General features: G+C 46.4%; 1 protein-coding gene across 15 annotated transcripts in view; it reads right to left on the reverse strand.

Moving 5' to 3' along the window:
• tns1b (tensin 1b) overlaps positions 1–16,922 on the reverse strand; it is a 164,239-nt gene that overhangs the window by 44,417 nt on the left and 102,900 nt on the right. For 12 of the 15 annotated variants that reach the window (XR_013130436.1, XM_077002488.1, XM_077002487.1 and 9 more), the window contains 4 exons: positions 15,289–15,327; positions 6,753–6,794; positions 3,476–3,613; positions 1,712–1,761 (listed from right to left, as the gene is read on the reverse strand). Coding sequence is in view for 14 of the 15 variants with exons in the window: in XM_077002488.1 (XP_076858603.1) it covers positions 1,712–1,761; positions 3,476–3,613; positions 6,753–6,794; positions 15,289–15,327 (269 nt within the window). In the remaining variant the exon portion in view is untranslated. The remainder of the gene's footprint in view (positions 1–1,711; positions 1,762–3,475; positions 3,614–6,752; positions 6,795–15,288; positions 15,328–16,922) is intronic. The other 3 variants (XM_077002491.1, XM_077002495.1, XM_077002494.1) reach the window with 1 other exon arrangement.

The following is a 16,922-nucleotide window of genomic DNA, read 5'->3' on the forward strand; positions in this document are numbered from 1 at the left end:
AGAGAAAGGAAGGTTCCTGGGCACAAAGGAGACAGTGAATCACCGAAACAACACATCGACCTACACACTAACGCCATTCTCCTTCACCTCTGGGTTCTGCACCAAACCCAGCCATCTACACACTAACGCATCCTCCCTCACCTCTGGGTTCCACAACAACCCAGCCACCTACACACTAACGCCATCCTCCTTCACCTCTGGGTTCCGCACCAAAGCCAGCCACCTACACACTAATACCATCCTCCCTCACTTCTGGGTTCCACAACAACCCAGCCACCTACACACTAATACCATTCTCCCTCACCTCTGGGTTCTGCACCAAACACAGCGACCTACACACTAATACCATCCTCCCTCACCTCTGGGTTCCACACCAAACCCATTGACCTACACACTAACGTCATCCTCCCTCACCTCTGGGTTCCACACCAAACCCATTGACCTACACACTAACGCCATCCTCCTTCACCTCTGGGTTCCACAACAACCCAGCCACCTACACACTAATACCATCCTCCTTCACCTCTGGGTTCCACACCAAACACAGCGACCTACACACTAATACCATCCTCCCTCACCTCTGGGTTCCGCACCAAACCCAGCCACCTACACACTAATACCATCCTCCCTCACCTCTGGGTTCCACAACAACCCAGCCACCTACACACTAACGCCATCCTCCCTCACCTCTGGGTTCCACACCAAAGCTTTCAGAAACTGCCGGAGATTTCCACATGCCAGACCACTGAAAGGTGCCATGGCAATAAGCATCTTTTCATCCTGACATCTGACTGCACATACTACATGCTAAGCTCACAGTCCAATAAGAAAAAAAAACTTACTCTCCAGGAAATTAAACATAAAGTGTAGCTTTCATCTTTTAATTCTGCTTCTCTTTGTGGCATGGACAGACTCACAAGGTCTGTAAGATGGTTTCCCCATTGAGGAGCTGCAAAAGGTCTGTTAAAACTAAGGATCACATGTACCATATATAGCATGAAAAAAAAAACCGTGGCATGTGCATTGAATGCTAAATGTATAATAATGCTGAAACATGATGTTTTACTTTATGAAATGTTCATATAATGCAAGATCTGTCAAATAGATTAAAAGTGTGGGATGGCTATAATCATTTAGGGCCTATAATCATGTAAAAATACATACATATATACATACATTTAAAACTATAAAATCTAAAAATTATTTAGGACATTAGCAGGCTGTGCCCATAGATTTGTCCCTGTGTTGTATTATGTGTGTCTGTAAGGAGGAAGGAATGTCAGTCTCCTTGAACATGCATGGTACCCTTGAATCGGGCTGAACCAGCCTGACCATGCCCAGTGGAGTCTAGCACAGCTGCTCTGGGTAAACATTAAGGACCATACACAAGCTAGGATCTTCTTTCCTGCTGCTCCAGAACATCGGGAGGTGTCCGACGTTCTTGACACATGAGGACATGGACGAACATGTTTCGGTTTCAGACACGACAGGCAGAGACCATGGACACGAGCGAAGACCGGAAGACTGCGGACCTCAACGGGTTTAGACTGTCGATATGGGAATGGCGCTGTAGACGGATTCCTCCGCCCATCATCATCACACACAGCACACACAGTCAAAGGTCCCGCGTTCATTTAACCGGTTCTATGAATAGCCAGCATTAGAGATCAGCAGACTGACGTACAGGGGAGAACAGCTGCGGGACTCCTACCTGGACGGTCTACGGCGGGACTCCATGCTCTTTGAAGACTTAGTTGAGCCCTGAAAACAAGAAAACGGATATGAATGTTTCAGTCTGTTTACCTTTTGGGCACATCATACTCTTCAAAGCTTGTTGTGACGGTTCCTCATCATTTATAGCATTTGCCACAAATTGCATGAACGAAAAAGTAGGACAGTCTCACACACACAAACCTTTTAATGAAAAAGCTGTCCAAACACTGTCCAAAAACCAGCAGAATATATTTGCGAGGGACACTCATACAGTAGCTGTTCAAGAGCTGCCCTGCACAGGCCCGACGCAGCGTGGATTAAGACTAGTCTTTTGTTTCTATCCATCACATGAAGGTCACACTCTGTGGCCAAACACATATTGTGATCTTTGCAACATTCTTCTCCAGTGTTACACACCTGTCCCCTGATCATAAAGGTCAGAAGGTCTGAAGAAGAAACCGTGCTGTTATTGGTTGAAACTGCTTGCCAGTCTCTTTTTTTCCCTCTCTCACAGCTCTAGGTGTTATGTTGGTTCCCATAGGTAAATGTAGTGGTGATTATAGGACTGTTATTTTAAAGTTCAGCTCTGTGCAGGGACGGCCGTCTCTCTCTCTCTCCCAGCGATGAAGAACACCCGTGCACTCGTCCACTGGGACGAGAATGACAGGTTTCAACAAGAGTGAAAAGTAATGAACCAAGGTGTCTGACAAGCTGTCTAAAATTGGAGAAGTGGGAAAAATAGCTTGCAGTGACTGGTGGGCCTGATCAAAAGGAGGTGCAAAAGATGTGCTGCTGCCCCTCCCCATGCTGCCATCTAAATAACATGGTAGGTTATGACCAACTAGACAAAATAGGAACAATGCTTACAAAGAAAACCCAGAATCCAACAGTGTAATTACACAAAGCACGCAGGACTATTCTTGAAACTACACATGGAGTATGTGTAATTCTGCCTATTATTACATTTTCTATATTTCTTTTGCGTGTTTTTGTAAACCTTTACTGCTTTAATTCACACAAAATATTAACGCAGCATTTTTAAAAACATTCAATTAAGAACTAATCTTTAGAAAGTTCACATTCAAGTTGCTTGTGTTTGGGTGTTTTTTTCAAATACAAAACCAACCGAATAAACATGTTGTTTATCAAAAATACATTATTTTGAGATTAGTCATAGTACGATTCACAACTCTGTAGATTACCATTTCTATGACTCTGTATTCATTTCTGTGGATGTCAGTTCATTATGCCAAAATACATGATAAATCATTAACAACAAGAGCCCCTGAGAACACATAAACTGTAGCAAAACATATAATTTCATGGAAGAAAATCGCCAGCGTCCCTCAATGAGAAAGTGTTGACTTTAAAAACACATCTGTGCAAAACAACCCCCCCCCCCCCCCCCCCAGCCCTTTCTATCAACAACGAAAAGAAAACAAGCTGTTCATGGCCAGAGCAGAGGTCTCTGTGGCAGGGGAGCACCAGGCTCCAGAAACAGCCCAGCATCCCTTCATCAGCCCACAATTACCACCCCCCAGAAGGGCTGGCTGAGGCCTGGGGGGGAGGGTCCCAGTCGGGCCTGATCAAAACCAGCTGGATGTGCTGCTTACGAGCAGGCCTGACAAATTAACCATCAGAAAGATGGGAGGGGGGGGGCAGAGAAAAGCGAGGGAGAGTTACACAAAGAAGCCGGAGAAGTGAGGAGAAGAGAGAGGGGGTCGTGGAGGAAGAGCGGGGCGGCGTGCTCCCCACAGCGTACCTTCAGCAGGTAGCCCGTGCTCCAGCGCCAGGCACTGCGGAGGGAGGAGAGGCTCCTCTGTAAGGAGCTGCTGGGGTTCATGGCGGGGAAGGAGCGCTTTCGCTCCCTCTGCATCCTCCTCTCCCGCAGCCGGCCTCGCTGTTCCAGCGCGAAGGGGAAGGAGAAAAAAATCAAAGCCTGGAGTCGGGGTCCGTGCCTCTCGCGGGACGCCGCATGCCTGGCCAAGAGCTACAGTAGACCACAGCTCGCCTTCTCTCCCCTCTTTCTTCTCATCGCACGTTCTCTCAGCCTTGTTTTTCGCTCCCTCTCTGTGCTTTCTCGCTCTCTCTCTCTTTCTCTCTCTCTTTCCCACTCTCTCTCAATTTCTCCACCCTCCCTCTCTCTCCACCCTCTCACTCGCACAGGATCGGCCGTCTTGGCCCCTCCCTCCGGCTCCTAACCCTCATCCCCCTCCCCCTAGTCTGTGCTCGGTCGCCACCACCCACATGCGTTTGGGTCAGTTCTGCTGGCGAGTCCCATGCCCGTGTCGGACGGGGCAGCGGCTGACTGCAGAACTCCCTCCACACCGCGTCGTCAAGGAAAAAATCTGCCTGGTGCTCAGCTTTAAACAATCTGCGTATGACCTCAGAGCCAGTCTGTGGACCAAGACTTGATGCTTTCCAGACACTGCATTTGCTGAGTATCAAAATGAGCATTAGTATATTCTAAAATGAAAGTGTCAGTTTTTATACCAGTCACAATTCGGCTTGGCGTAGAAGTTTACTGATATATCACATTAAATATCGATACCATATCAATACCCTTATATGGCAACGACAACTTCAAACTACCAACAAAGCTACTCAGTGTGATCCTAGGAAACTCCAAATCTAAGATACATAGCAAACAGAAGACTTCAGACCACAGAAAGAGGAGCTGATGTGAGAAAACTTGCCTTAAGACCTTAAGAATTGAAGCATTTAAAAAGTCAAATGGGTCAAAGACGTCAGCAGAATCACACTGCAATGTCCACGATAGCAGCCTGAAGCAGAACAACCAGAATACCTCAGACGCAGACTGGACCGCTCACACCGAGGAGCACTCTCAACCCCCAACTACCTCTCAACCCCCAACTACCTCTCAACCCCCAACTACGCCTCATCCCCCAACTACCTCTCAACCCCCAACTACCTCTCAACCCCCAACTACCTCTCATCCCCCAACTACCTCTCATCCCCCAACTACGCCTCATCCCCCAACTACTTCTCATCCCACAACTACGCCTCAACCCCCAACTACGCCTCAACCCCCAACTACCTCTCAATACTAGCAGAGGTGCTCCTGCTTCCCAGTCCTAAAGTCTCTGCTTTCGAATTGGGCGGCTGTGCCATGCCAAGAGTAATGCAATGGGATGAACGACAGCCTCGAGATATTTCACCATTCTGCAAAATCCAGCGAGGCCCAGATTTTGAAACACTCTGGTCTCAAGAATAAGAAAACCGAAGAAAGTATGGCTTGATCGGTTCAGAAATAACTCTGTCTAAGAAGCTGGGTTAAACCACTGGCATGCCATGCTTAGCACTGCTTGGCTAAAGCCTACTGATCTGGGAGACATCGTGAGGAAGTTCTCATTCCCAGAAGCTTGTGTCATATGGTTCCAAAAGGGCTGGTGGGGAGGGGGGTGTTTAGGTCCAGATTCATTTTTCTTTATTACACCCGCAGGATGTAGAGCTGGGAAATGACGTGTCTTCTTATAAGATTACCGTGCAGCACAGGAAACACAGATGTAACACAAACGCATTTCGCGTGCATTCCGCACACAGATAGCACATTTCTGCAGCAAATAATCACATGAATAACGATTCTCCTTTGAAACTAAGTTTCAGGGAGAAGGGGCCAGGCTTAATCTGTGTAAACACGACGGACTCTGAATAAATGTCCTTTGTCTTCCTAAGCATAGATCGCCTCAAAGCCTTGGGTTATGACGCCCTATTGGTAATCTGATACTTCCTTTCCCAAACTCACTACAAGCGAGCCCCAAAACAGACGATCCATCAAACAGCTTCTACTACACGGCAGAGCTCAGTCCAGCGTTGGAAGGCGAGTCACTTTCACACATAGCCTTCCCCATAGCAACTCACAAAGCCCGCACAGTACACACACTCAATGAAAATAAAACCCAGATGCTGAATGGTAAATCCATCAGATTATGGACAGGCTTTATGGCAAACACGGACCTTTGTAGGACCTTCCCTTAAGGAAATCTCCGCAGCACACAGCAGGGGCCTACTGTGGACTAACAGTGGCAGAGGACTGGCAACAGCTCGTCACCTCACTCTGCATTCTTATGAACCCCCAGAGCAGCCAAGATGGCCTGAGTCACAGTCCTTATAGTGGTTATAATCTCCTCGCAGTCCTTATAGTGGTTATAATCTCCTCACAGTCCTTATAGTGGTTATAATCACCTCACAGTCCTTACAGTGATTATAATCACCTCACATTCCTTACAGTGATTATAATCTCCTCACAGTCCCTAGAGTGACTATGATCTCCTCACAGTCACTAGAGCAGCTATGACTGCTTCACAGCCTTTAACTATTATAGCGAGGACAGCTGAAGTCACAATCCTTACAGTGGCTATGATCACAGGCTATAGCTGGGCTATAGTTAAAACAGCCACATGGTTTCCCTGTGACTCCACCCGCACGCATAGCGCCCCCCGGAGAGCACGCTCACACACACATGCGACTGCATCACAAAGTCTGAAATACGCTGGGATTAATGCAGAATCCGCACGCTCAGTCATCCACAGCTGCGACCAGGCAAGTGGGAGGTTCAGGCGGCCAGGGAAGGACTGAACAGGCCAAAGGGGGAGGAGGAAGAGTTTTAATGGAGACGGGGGGTTGGGGGCCCCATGTTCTCATGCCGCAGCTCTAAGGCATGACGTTAACGCTGGAGCACTTCAACTGCTTTAATCGCTGGGGGTGTTTTCACTGGCCCGGTCCAGCCCATGCTGTGTCCATCACGCTCACAGTGAGGCTCAGTTTAGCTAATGTAACCAATAATTTGGGGCCCAGCTCTGCATAAGTTACAGGCCAGGGAGGTTTAAAACACAGCAGATACATAGCAACAGCCTCCGGGTCGGTGCGAAATATTTACGTGCTAAGGCAGTAACGTTCGCAGTGATGTTAGCTGCGCCAAAACTCAGTGCCTGGGACATTAGGACGGAAATAACGTGAAGAAGCCAGACACGTCTCCACGTGCCAGTGTTTTCTGTGAAACTGGTGAAATCGCTTACCGTTGTCTCTACATGCTTCGAGGGGATGTCATTGCTGGGAGCCTGAGAGAGAGAGAGAGAGAGAGAGAGAGAGAGAGAGAGAGAGAGAGAGAGAGAGAGAGAGAGAGAGAGAGAGTCATGGTCAGGTGATTGAGGAAAGGAGAACAGTGGAAAATGGCTGCAGGTGATTCGCCGTCCCAGAATTCCACCGTAACTCATTAGCCTATGGCAGAAACTTACAAAACCATAACAGAGGGCTGTAGATGGGCAACAGAATCTGCACACAGTCATGCAGTGGTGATCACACAGACAATGCGCCACATGACTGTGTTGACACTGCAAATGAATGATTTCTATTCAGCACCAAAGAGACCACTGAGATACTGTATCAGTCTGTTGGTTATAACCAAAAAAATAGCGATGAATTCACTCCAGAGGAATTACACTTTAAAGGCATAGCTGTCAAAGGTCCTAAATCATTTCAAGAAAAAAAAAGTAACTTCATGCTCAGGGAATATCCAAGTGTGTCTGTATGTTTGTGTGTGTGTTGCTCTGCCTGTAGGTATTCTTCCATAGAGCTATGAGAAAAAAGCAGATGGACTTGGGCTGGGTCCACTGTGTAGGAGCGCTGATAAACAGCACGGGTAAATATTTAGACGAGGCGACATAGCTTCACCGTGAGTCTGAGAGGAGTGAGTCTGCCCTGCTCAGGCAGTACCATATACAGAAACACAGCCCAGAGGTCAGCAGGGAGCACTCGGTCCACAGGAACGTGTTTATTCTCGGGGAGACAGGGCCCCTGGAATTCTTGATTTAGAGTGATTTGTGCACAAGACGTGCCTGCCAGTTCACCAGGGCAAGCATCTCCAGGAAGGGCTAGCAGTGCCAGACCCTGCTGAGTAGGGAACAGTCATGAGTAATATTTTCATATTGGGTAATTCTGAGGTTCTCTAAACTACTGTTGAACTTCAAGGGAAGAAGGTGAAGTGGTTAAGGGTAGTGGATATCAAAACGGGTGAACTATATCCAGGAATTTATTAACAGATGAACCGTCGCGACCATCAAATCTTGAGAAAATTCACTACAGCTTTTATTCAGACAAAACCTCAGCTTTAAGGGGGGGGGGGAGGGAAGCGAGTGGTCACTGATGTAATGTGAATCATCATATCTCTGCTCCACAAGACACCCTGCCTGTCTGTCTGGATTCCTGGAGAGAAACACAGCCTCTCTCAAAACACTGGGGCTGTCTCTGGGAGCCAGAAAAGCTGGCCTTGGTGGTATTATAGCATAGTGTAGCATGCTCAGCTAATAACCCCCCCCAACCCCCACGCCCCCTCCCTCCACAGAATCGTCTCCAGGGGTTGAGGTGCAACCACTAACCAGACAGCATCCGCTCAACAGTCGGCTACCACGAATGTTTGGCAACCCTAGCACCCCCCCCCCCCCCCCCACACACACACACACACCATTCCCCCCTGTCCCCTAAGACATACATGGGGAATTTGACCACTGAGCTTTTCGATATGACCATCCGGCATAACCACCAAACCCCATATGATCCCTGAGGCAATTAAGATAACCACAGCAGATGGGCCAATACCAATAACAAACAAGGAAATCACTGACTGGGGATACTACTGTAGGGAACATACCATAACACACACACACACACACAAGGATCTAAATCTCTACACATGGACAACATGTAATATATAAACAGCACCAAAGGTGCCGATTTAAAGAACAGTAAGAGGTGGTTCATCCCACCATCCAGTCCTCAGCCCTGGGGGAGTGGCTTGGAGATCGGCCTCTCCCCCTGGGGTCCTTTGTTCACACGGCTCTCTACACTGTCAACATCTCATAGTAGCCCCTCTCTCATCAATCTTCCTCTCTTCATCACATCACACTCCTCCTCCTCCTCCCTTTCCCTCCGTTTCCATTTTTCCCACCCATTTTCTTCTGTTCATCTTTTCATGCTGGCTTCTCTGAATCCAGTCCCAAAAGTCAGCCTCAGTAGAGGTTCACTCAACAACCCTCTACTTGATGTGCCCTAAACTAGCGCTGCTGAGAGAACCGAAGAGAGAGAAGAATGTTCTAGATCAACACAGGAGGCTTTCAAAACATAACCTCTTGCAAAAGAGCCTGGCATGGATGCCTCTACAGATCCCACTATGATTCCCATTTTTTTTTCTTTTTACATAATTTTTGCCCTACTTCTGATAACTTTGGCCTGCTTAGATGTCAACCGTGCACTGAACAGTGTGTTATTCCAGCATTTCACAATGAGTGGCTTCTGCAACCTGCTGCCATTTCTGTGGTTTCTCTCTAGGCCCTGTCTAGCAGTGCTTAACACATGAGCGCAACACTTCCTTTAATATATTCCAGCAATGTAAATTACAGTCCGCTTCAGGACGCACTTTAGGAGGGACGGAGGAGGAGGGAATAGGTGCAGGGAGTTTCCTAGACAGACGGCACGAATATAGCGAAAGCAGCTGCCTTTAAGATGACCCGGAGCTAAAAATACGAGCTGGTGGTGCTCATTTGGAAACCATGGGAAAGTTTCTTCCTGAACGGAGCACAACACATCCAGCGCTCAGCACGGTTCTGGCACAACAGAAAGCAATCAGCCACACTTTAGTTATTAACAGGGATATTATACTATGCTGCGTTTCTTTAGCCATGAGTCTACATAATTGTTTTTAAACATCTTGTGGCCTAGTTCACTTATAAAAGTAGATTCTTGTAGAATCCTGTAGATTAAAATTATATATTTTGTTTGTTGTTGTAGTTGTCTTAGTGGGTTGTGCTTACATGATAAGACGTGTAAAAATGAAGCACTCCACGGTGCACAAACCTTGCTTTTAAAAACACACAAAATACGTCACTGTTAGTGCACGTTCTCCTGAAGAACAGTGTGCGTGTAACATAAGAAGTCACCAGAGACTATTTTACTGCTGTGAGTTCATTTAGACGCTGTGTGTAACGTGCCGCTGATGGTGAATAACCCAGGAGGGGGTGATATTTGCTGAACTCAGAGTATGCACAAGGTGCCCACGAGGGCCATGTCCTCGCGAGTCATGCCTAAATCAGTCCTGCGAGAGGAACACAGGTAACTGGACAGCGCAGGCACAACACCATGGGACAGGAGACACATGGTAGGATGAAGCAGGACATGAGAGGATGAGATAAGGCACCACTTTACTGTAAACTTTACACAACACTTTACAGAGCTCTCCCTCGGCAGCAGGGCTCTGGAGGCCGCGTTGTGGTCATCTCACGTGCACAAAACCAAGGCAACAATGGAGGACCTTCAAGTTTTGATGAACCTGTGACATAACATTTGGTTTTATAGTTAGAGATAAGGACGATGCCACTGTATTTATACTCAATCCTGTGCAGTAAAACAGGTACACCAGAATTAAAAAGCAGCTGTAATGTGTGCATTTGTTTTTAAATGGAGGTTGTGTTTATGTGACTTGAAAGATGATTCTTTGATGAGTGTGTTTAACCTGTGATGAGTGTGTAATGTTGAGTGTGTTTAACGATCATTTGAGTGTGTGTTTAATCATTCTGCACTGTAGATGGTAATGGAAACATAACCATTGGGTTCCAGTGCAGCATACTGTGAAAACCAGTGGAAAACACCCTAAGACTACACTTAGAAAAAGGTTCATCACTGCTTCATAAAAGTTTATTAACAATCAACATGGCAAGGCTATTTTTTGCTTTTTTGATTCAAGATTCAATAGCTTTTATTCATCACATACAAATTTGTAGCAGGTACAAAAAAATAGTGAAACAAAAAATCGACTGATCCAAAGACTATGCAAAGTAAAATGAAAAAATGAAAAAAAAAGAAAATATACCTACTATTTACAAGAAACACTAAAAGTACATTGTGTAATGTGCATGTAAAGAATGAATATAGTGCATGTAAGATATTTTAAAAGTATCTGTGTCAAAGTGAAATAATATTGAAATCCAATTTTTTTTCAAGCGGCCCCTGAGGCTTGTGTGGAGAGCATGGGGCAGGTGGCTGGATATTTTGAAGGCCTTCTCTCTTCTCTGCATAGCGCAGCGGAGTGCAGCACAGATTTATGGTGCAGTCAAAACGCTTCAGACCACAGCATTCCGTGAATATGCCTGTGTGCTTTGCAGTACATGTACGCGTAACTGGAAACATCGCCTGCTGCGTTCCCAGAGTGAGCAGACATTTGCTCATCAAGGGCCAGGACTGGAAGCTTGTTCCAGAGCAGATCGGACCTGCTGCAGCGTGTGGTCTAGGGCTTTAGAGAGACAGACATGAGGAGATGGATGTCACCGAATGTACTTTTCATAGTCTGGCGCCTCCTACTGGTGAAAAATCAAACTGCTTGTCCATTTCTGCCAGAATGTAACATTGGATGGAATTGGGTGTCACCCTCAAAACAGATGTGTAATCATTCTGAACTTGGAATTACCGGAAATTAATAAGCTATGTACATGAACTGTATGGGAAGGCAGACACTACTTGGCTTGTAGAGTGCAACTCTGCAATAAGAGTCCCCATGATGAACATTTAAAACAGACACTTTATTCCACTCATTGGCTCAGAATCCCAACAGCTGAAATAGGAACATTTAATAGACTGTGGCATTTAGAGTTCCTACTGCTATTCCACAACCACCGGCGCAAGTTAGCTTTATAGGTTCAGAAGTTATTGTAGCATCACATATGCAGACACAGACACACATCCACACACTCACACACACACACACACACACACACACACACACACACACACACACACACACACACACACACACACATGCACACAAAGCCTATGTCAGCAACAAGTTCTCGTTTTAACAGGCATCTGTTAAAGCACAGCAGGGCCAGAAAAGTCTAAACAGGCAGACTGTTGAGGACTTGGGTGGTGGTCTTTGTTTACGAGTGAACTGTGGGAGAAGCATCATCCATGGAAAGAATCCTGCCATCCAGGACATACTGCTGTGAGAACCAGCAAACGGAGGCATTCAAGACTGGACTTTGACCCCGTGCTGAATATCCCAGCAGAGGCAGGACATCACAGCAGGATTCACTCGTCGCTCTGCCCGTTACATAACGAGCCACGCAGAGTGTGTGCGAGAGGGTCTGGGCCCCCCCAAGTGTAAACACAAGCTCGGGAGGACGTTTCACACTGGCCTGCTCACTGTCAGACAAATAGCCAAACACCTCTTTCTAAACTCGGGCCTATTATGGCGAACTTCACCCTCGGACGAGTCAGTAATAAAAAGCACTTTGCACGCACATCAGCATAGTAGTGTGGTTGTGCATATGTTTGTGTGTGTGTGTGTGTGTGTGTGTGTAACAGCAGCTGCAGTGAGCATGGTGAGGGGCAGAAGTGGGCAGAAGGGGCAGCTCATCTATGTTATGTGGAGGACACAGAGAAGAGGACAGTGGAGACAAACACTCCCTGAGGACTCACTGGAAAGGACACAGCACACGGATGCACACGTGCCTCCTAGATAACTATCACATACCGTTATGGGATGCTTGGCTCAGTTTCCTACGCAGAACGGAACAGGGCAAATCACGTAAGTATGTGCAGCTTGAATCATTTCCCTAATTGAAACGATCTTGCCCATCTTTGCCCTGCGGTTACAGTCATTAGGAGGCCATGCACTGTCGCTCCGCTCTAGTAAGATTATAGGTGCTGTGACGTAGCACCTACAGGTGTAGCCCATAAACCTGCACGAACCTGCACGTTCGCATGGGAGTGATTCATGGGGCTGTACACTAAAAGATGAAGAGAAGAAGAGATGAAGAGATGACTGCGTCCCTCTCTCTTTTTATCTCACCCTCTCAGGCTCCTTCTCTTGCATCTCTTCCTCTGACTTCCTGGGGATTGTCACTGCCTGTATCTCTCTCCGTCTCTCCTCCCCTCCCTCTCTCTGTCAGTGTCTTCCTGTCTCTCTAAACAACTGTGTGGGATAACACAGGAGTGGAGCTGAACAGCATGAGGGCACAGTCCCTGCAGGACAGGGGCCCAGACGCAGGGGCCCAGATGCCCCGTCTTGTTTTGCAGAAGATGAGATGTTGTGAAAAGCCCATAGCTCAGAGCCCTAGCTGTGTTCAGCATGCTTTACAAAGACCTGGCCCTCTACAGCTGAGCATCTCATTTGATCCTGCTTGAGAAGAACTGTAACATGTAAAAGCAGATTTCACTTGAAAATAGCGTCCAACATTCAAACTCAATTCTTAAACCTAAATTCTATGTTAACTTGGAAGCTTAACTTGGGATTACTTGGGATAATGTGGTTCACGGCATATTCTGTTTAGACAAGGCACCTTCAAATAAAGTTGGAAAGACAGAGCCCTTTAAATAAAGACTTAACTCACAGTGCCTTTTTCTATTGACAGAGCTAGTGAGTCAAGAGCTAAGAAAGTGAAGGTACCCATCACATGCCTCAGAGTGTGCAAACCACACAGCTCCACATCGCTTCCAAGACGGTCCCCTCAGCACTCAAGAATTCACCAAAAAAGGAACAGGGAGAATCCATGCTAACGCTGCTCAGACACAGCGCCACGCTAGAGGATCCTTCACGTTCTCAGTGACACAGACTTACAGTCACGCAGAATCCCTACACGAGTGCCCAAAGACATGACACAAGGTTGCCAGATGTAGACGTAACTCTCCAAGCTTGGAAATTGGGAATATCCACATAAGTGTGTAATGCTGATATCTAGTGAGCTCTTACACTCCTCCACTTAAATTACGTGTAGTGTTTCTAAAGTTAAACTGCTCCAGCTTGAAGTGGCTTTGAATAGCTGAAGAAATTCATTTGGATATACCACTGTCACCACTTTAATATGTAAGATGTCCACAGATTAAAGAAGGAAGAGAAATCCCAGCCAAGCCTGCAGTACCTCTGGGAGGAGGAAGGAGAGGAGGACTTACATCAGGAAGGAGAAATCAGGCAGTACTTACTTCATTTAACACATGTAAGAGTTTCGTTTGCCTCTTGTTTCTTGTGTCTAAGTTTTTCACATTGGGACACGCGAGGTTGAGAGAACGCAGGAATCGACACAAAACGGATATGCCAAATGAGATGTGCTTGCTCACTGGATAATCACAAAAAAAAGTGATGCCAATGGCTGATCACTTAATTTACAGCCAGGTTTACATTAGACTACAATAAAAAGGACCTCTGTGTAGGAGGTCTCCCTTCTCCTCTGTCCATGAATCCTCTGAGCACATTTAAATAATGAAGAACAAATTGATCTCCAGGTCACTGACTGGAGGTTGAAGGAGTTGAGATGGTATTAAATGAGAAAGAGTATGAAGAAGAATCCAGGGAGAAAGGGTATGACTGTGGGTGGGGCTTTGGGGCGGAACTGTGGGTGGGGCTTTGGGGCGGAACTGTGGGTGGGGCTTTGGGGTAGAACTGTGGGTGGGGCTTTGGGGTGGAACTGTGGGTGGGGCTTTGGGGTGGAACTGTGGGTGGGGCTTTGGGGTGGAACTGTGGGTGTGGCTGGGTGAGAATGTGGGTGGGACAGGCTGGAACTGCACATGTATTTCTAAGGGGAAAATATATCATGGCCCTATTATGAACTGGGAAGAAGGGAAGAAACACCCCCACCCTCCACACACAAACACACACACGCACACACACAGTAGAAAAAATCTTTAGGCCATACTCTTCTGGTAAAGAGTATTAGGGAATGTATAAGAGGTGTCAAACGGACAGTGACATACTACAGAATGCACATACTGTCTCATAAAACATCCCATGTTCTGAAAGGCAAGCTGCAAGCCTTACTGTAGAGAGAACTGCATCCAGACTACGGTTCCCTCCACGTGCACAGCTGGCCCAAGTTTGTCCACTGATGTTTTTGGGAGCTGTGTTTATTTACTAAGCTCAATAGAGTCAAGTTGTCAAGGCATCCACAGTAGTGCAGTTTAAGCTGCTCTTCTTTCTGTGATATTCGTGACTTCTGAAAGCTCTCCTGAGCTCTCTGGCTACAGCTCGGGTTAAAAGGCTAAGCTTGGTGATGGGGAGCAGGTTGCCTAGTTGTCTAGTGGGTTCAAAACACTTTCTACAAAACCCCCCCCCTCTAACTAGAAACGGCAAAAAGGGCATGGAGTTTTGGCAATGGTAAAACATTAACTTTGATTTGTGTTCAAATTTACAGACAACGCTAAGAACGTTGAGGTCTTTCTGAGAACGCAGAGAACAGCAGGAGAGTTATTAAAGTGCAGAAAAGCGAATGTTCTGGGAGGACACGCTGCAGTGCCAGGAGTAAAAATAAATGTCCAAAGAGTGCGCAGGGAGAACAATCCTTCTGAGAATAAAAACACTCTTCAAACCAAAAAAGGCAAAGATCCGCATGGCATCGTTTCTTTGTGATTCCCACAGGCTGCGCTGGCCTTACCGAGCCCGAGATCTCTACAATTTCCCTCCTATGAATATAAATATTTAACATGAATATGAATGTGGATGTGTGATTCTTGATAACCCCCTCAAACTGAGCAATTTACTCAACTAAAATCAAAGGATTAATGAGGCAGTCTTACCAGTTCGTAGTTAGCAGTAGGAACACAGGATGAAGAAACCTAGAACACAAAGAAAAATCTGTTAACCACACATCAGCCATGCCATGGTTTTCTTTTGGCGCTTTATAAAAGGGATCTGGAAGTTGGTAATGTTAAAGTGGATTTACTTTGCAGATACGCATGATTTGTTGATTGCCAGAATAATGAGATTAGAGTCCAGACACTGTGGTGACCGGTGCGAGCAGTGCAGGCCACTGCACGACACAAACAGGAAGCAGGGGGAGAACCCCTCACCACCATTTGATGAGCTGCTTCACATCAGATCTGGATGGGACCTTCTCAACCAGCCCAGCAGATCTATGGTTTTCTGCTGCTGCTTGGGATAACCCGTGCAAAAGGAGCATCTGTTCACATCGCCGCTGACGCAGGGGTCACGGTACGGTACGGTGAATCAACATAGCTTGTGCTGAGCGGCGCTAATGCTGTTGCACATGCGAAATAAAACGTTTGCCCAGTTTAGCCGTATCAGCATCAGAAATGCAGCACAGACGCAATCAAATGTCAACAAGGATCCTGCAGAGTCTGGATTAGATCAGCACCCCGGGTTTGCTTTGACATATTCATATATAATATGTACATATACCTCTCTACATGCAACCTGTGGAGAATGTGCCTCTTGGGTGCTCAATAAATCACTCTCTATACAGTCTTTATAGGCGCCAAGGTAATTTTTCAGGTCTAACCCTGAACATAGATCGAGTGTTAAAGTCTCTACCATCTTTACTCTTTTGTTTGGTGGAGGAAGAGTTGGTCTGTATGAACACATAAAGGGGGATAGGGGATTATTCTGCAGCTTTCTAAAGGGTTCCAAAATAGCAGAGCATGTTTTTTATTTCTTTGATGGCTGCACTCTCTAAATCATGATTAATGCCCTTTACGTTCATTTTAGAACATCAACAGGATGTTTTGATCTCAACCAGGGCCACCAGAAATATTCCGAGAATGATTTGTTTTTGGCTTGATTGAAAGTACTTCCTACTAAAAGTTGTTTTTTCAGCTGAGGATGTGGGTGTGTGAAACACATAAATACTCCAAATCTCCAGCTCTTTTTCAGCACCAGGCTCAGCATATCTAAGGCTCGAGCCATAAACACAACGACTGGACCAATAAAATCTTATGTGGGTGAAGCTTTTGGTTTTATTTCGAACAGTGTTTGACAAGTTTCAGTGGAGGAAAATTCTAGAATGGTGCACTTTTACCTGGGAACACAGCATGGAGTGCCTGTTTAAGTGCTAAGCTTTGCCTCTGAATCTGTTCCTGTCATCAACCCTGTCCAGTCACTCTGCACTATCTTTAAGCAGCAGAGTCCCTGTACTGCCTTATTTGCAGACTTTATACTGTCGTGTCATAAATCCTGCTCTGATCACCCACCTCAGCCCACCATGATCACTTATGGAACGCATTTGCGCCTGTGTTATTATATCTCCTTAACTCTTTCCTCCGGCCAAGGGTCTGTGCGGGTCCACCTGTTCTGCTCTGTGAGTGCACAGTCATTCAGAATCCAAGCACTGATGTAGGATCAGTTCTTCTCAGTCAAGACCACTTCATTCTTTACATGAAAAAGGCAAAACAAATGTTCCCAAAGCAGCACTCCT

The sequence above is a fragment of the Brachyhypopomus gauderio genome, chromosome 4 (assembly GCF_052324685.1).
Source record: "Brachyhypopomus gauderio isolate BG-103 chromosome 4, BGAUD_0.2, whole genome shotgun sequence".
Classification (NCBI taxonomy): Eukaryota; Metazoa; Chordata; class Actinopteri; order Gymnotiformes; family Hypopomidae; genus Brachyhypopomus; species Brachyhypopomus gauderio.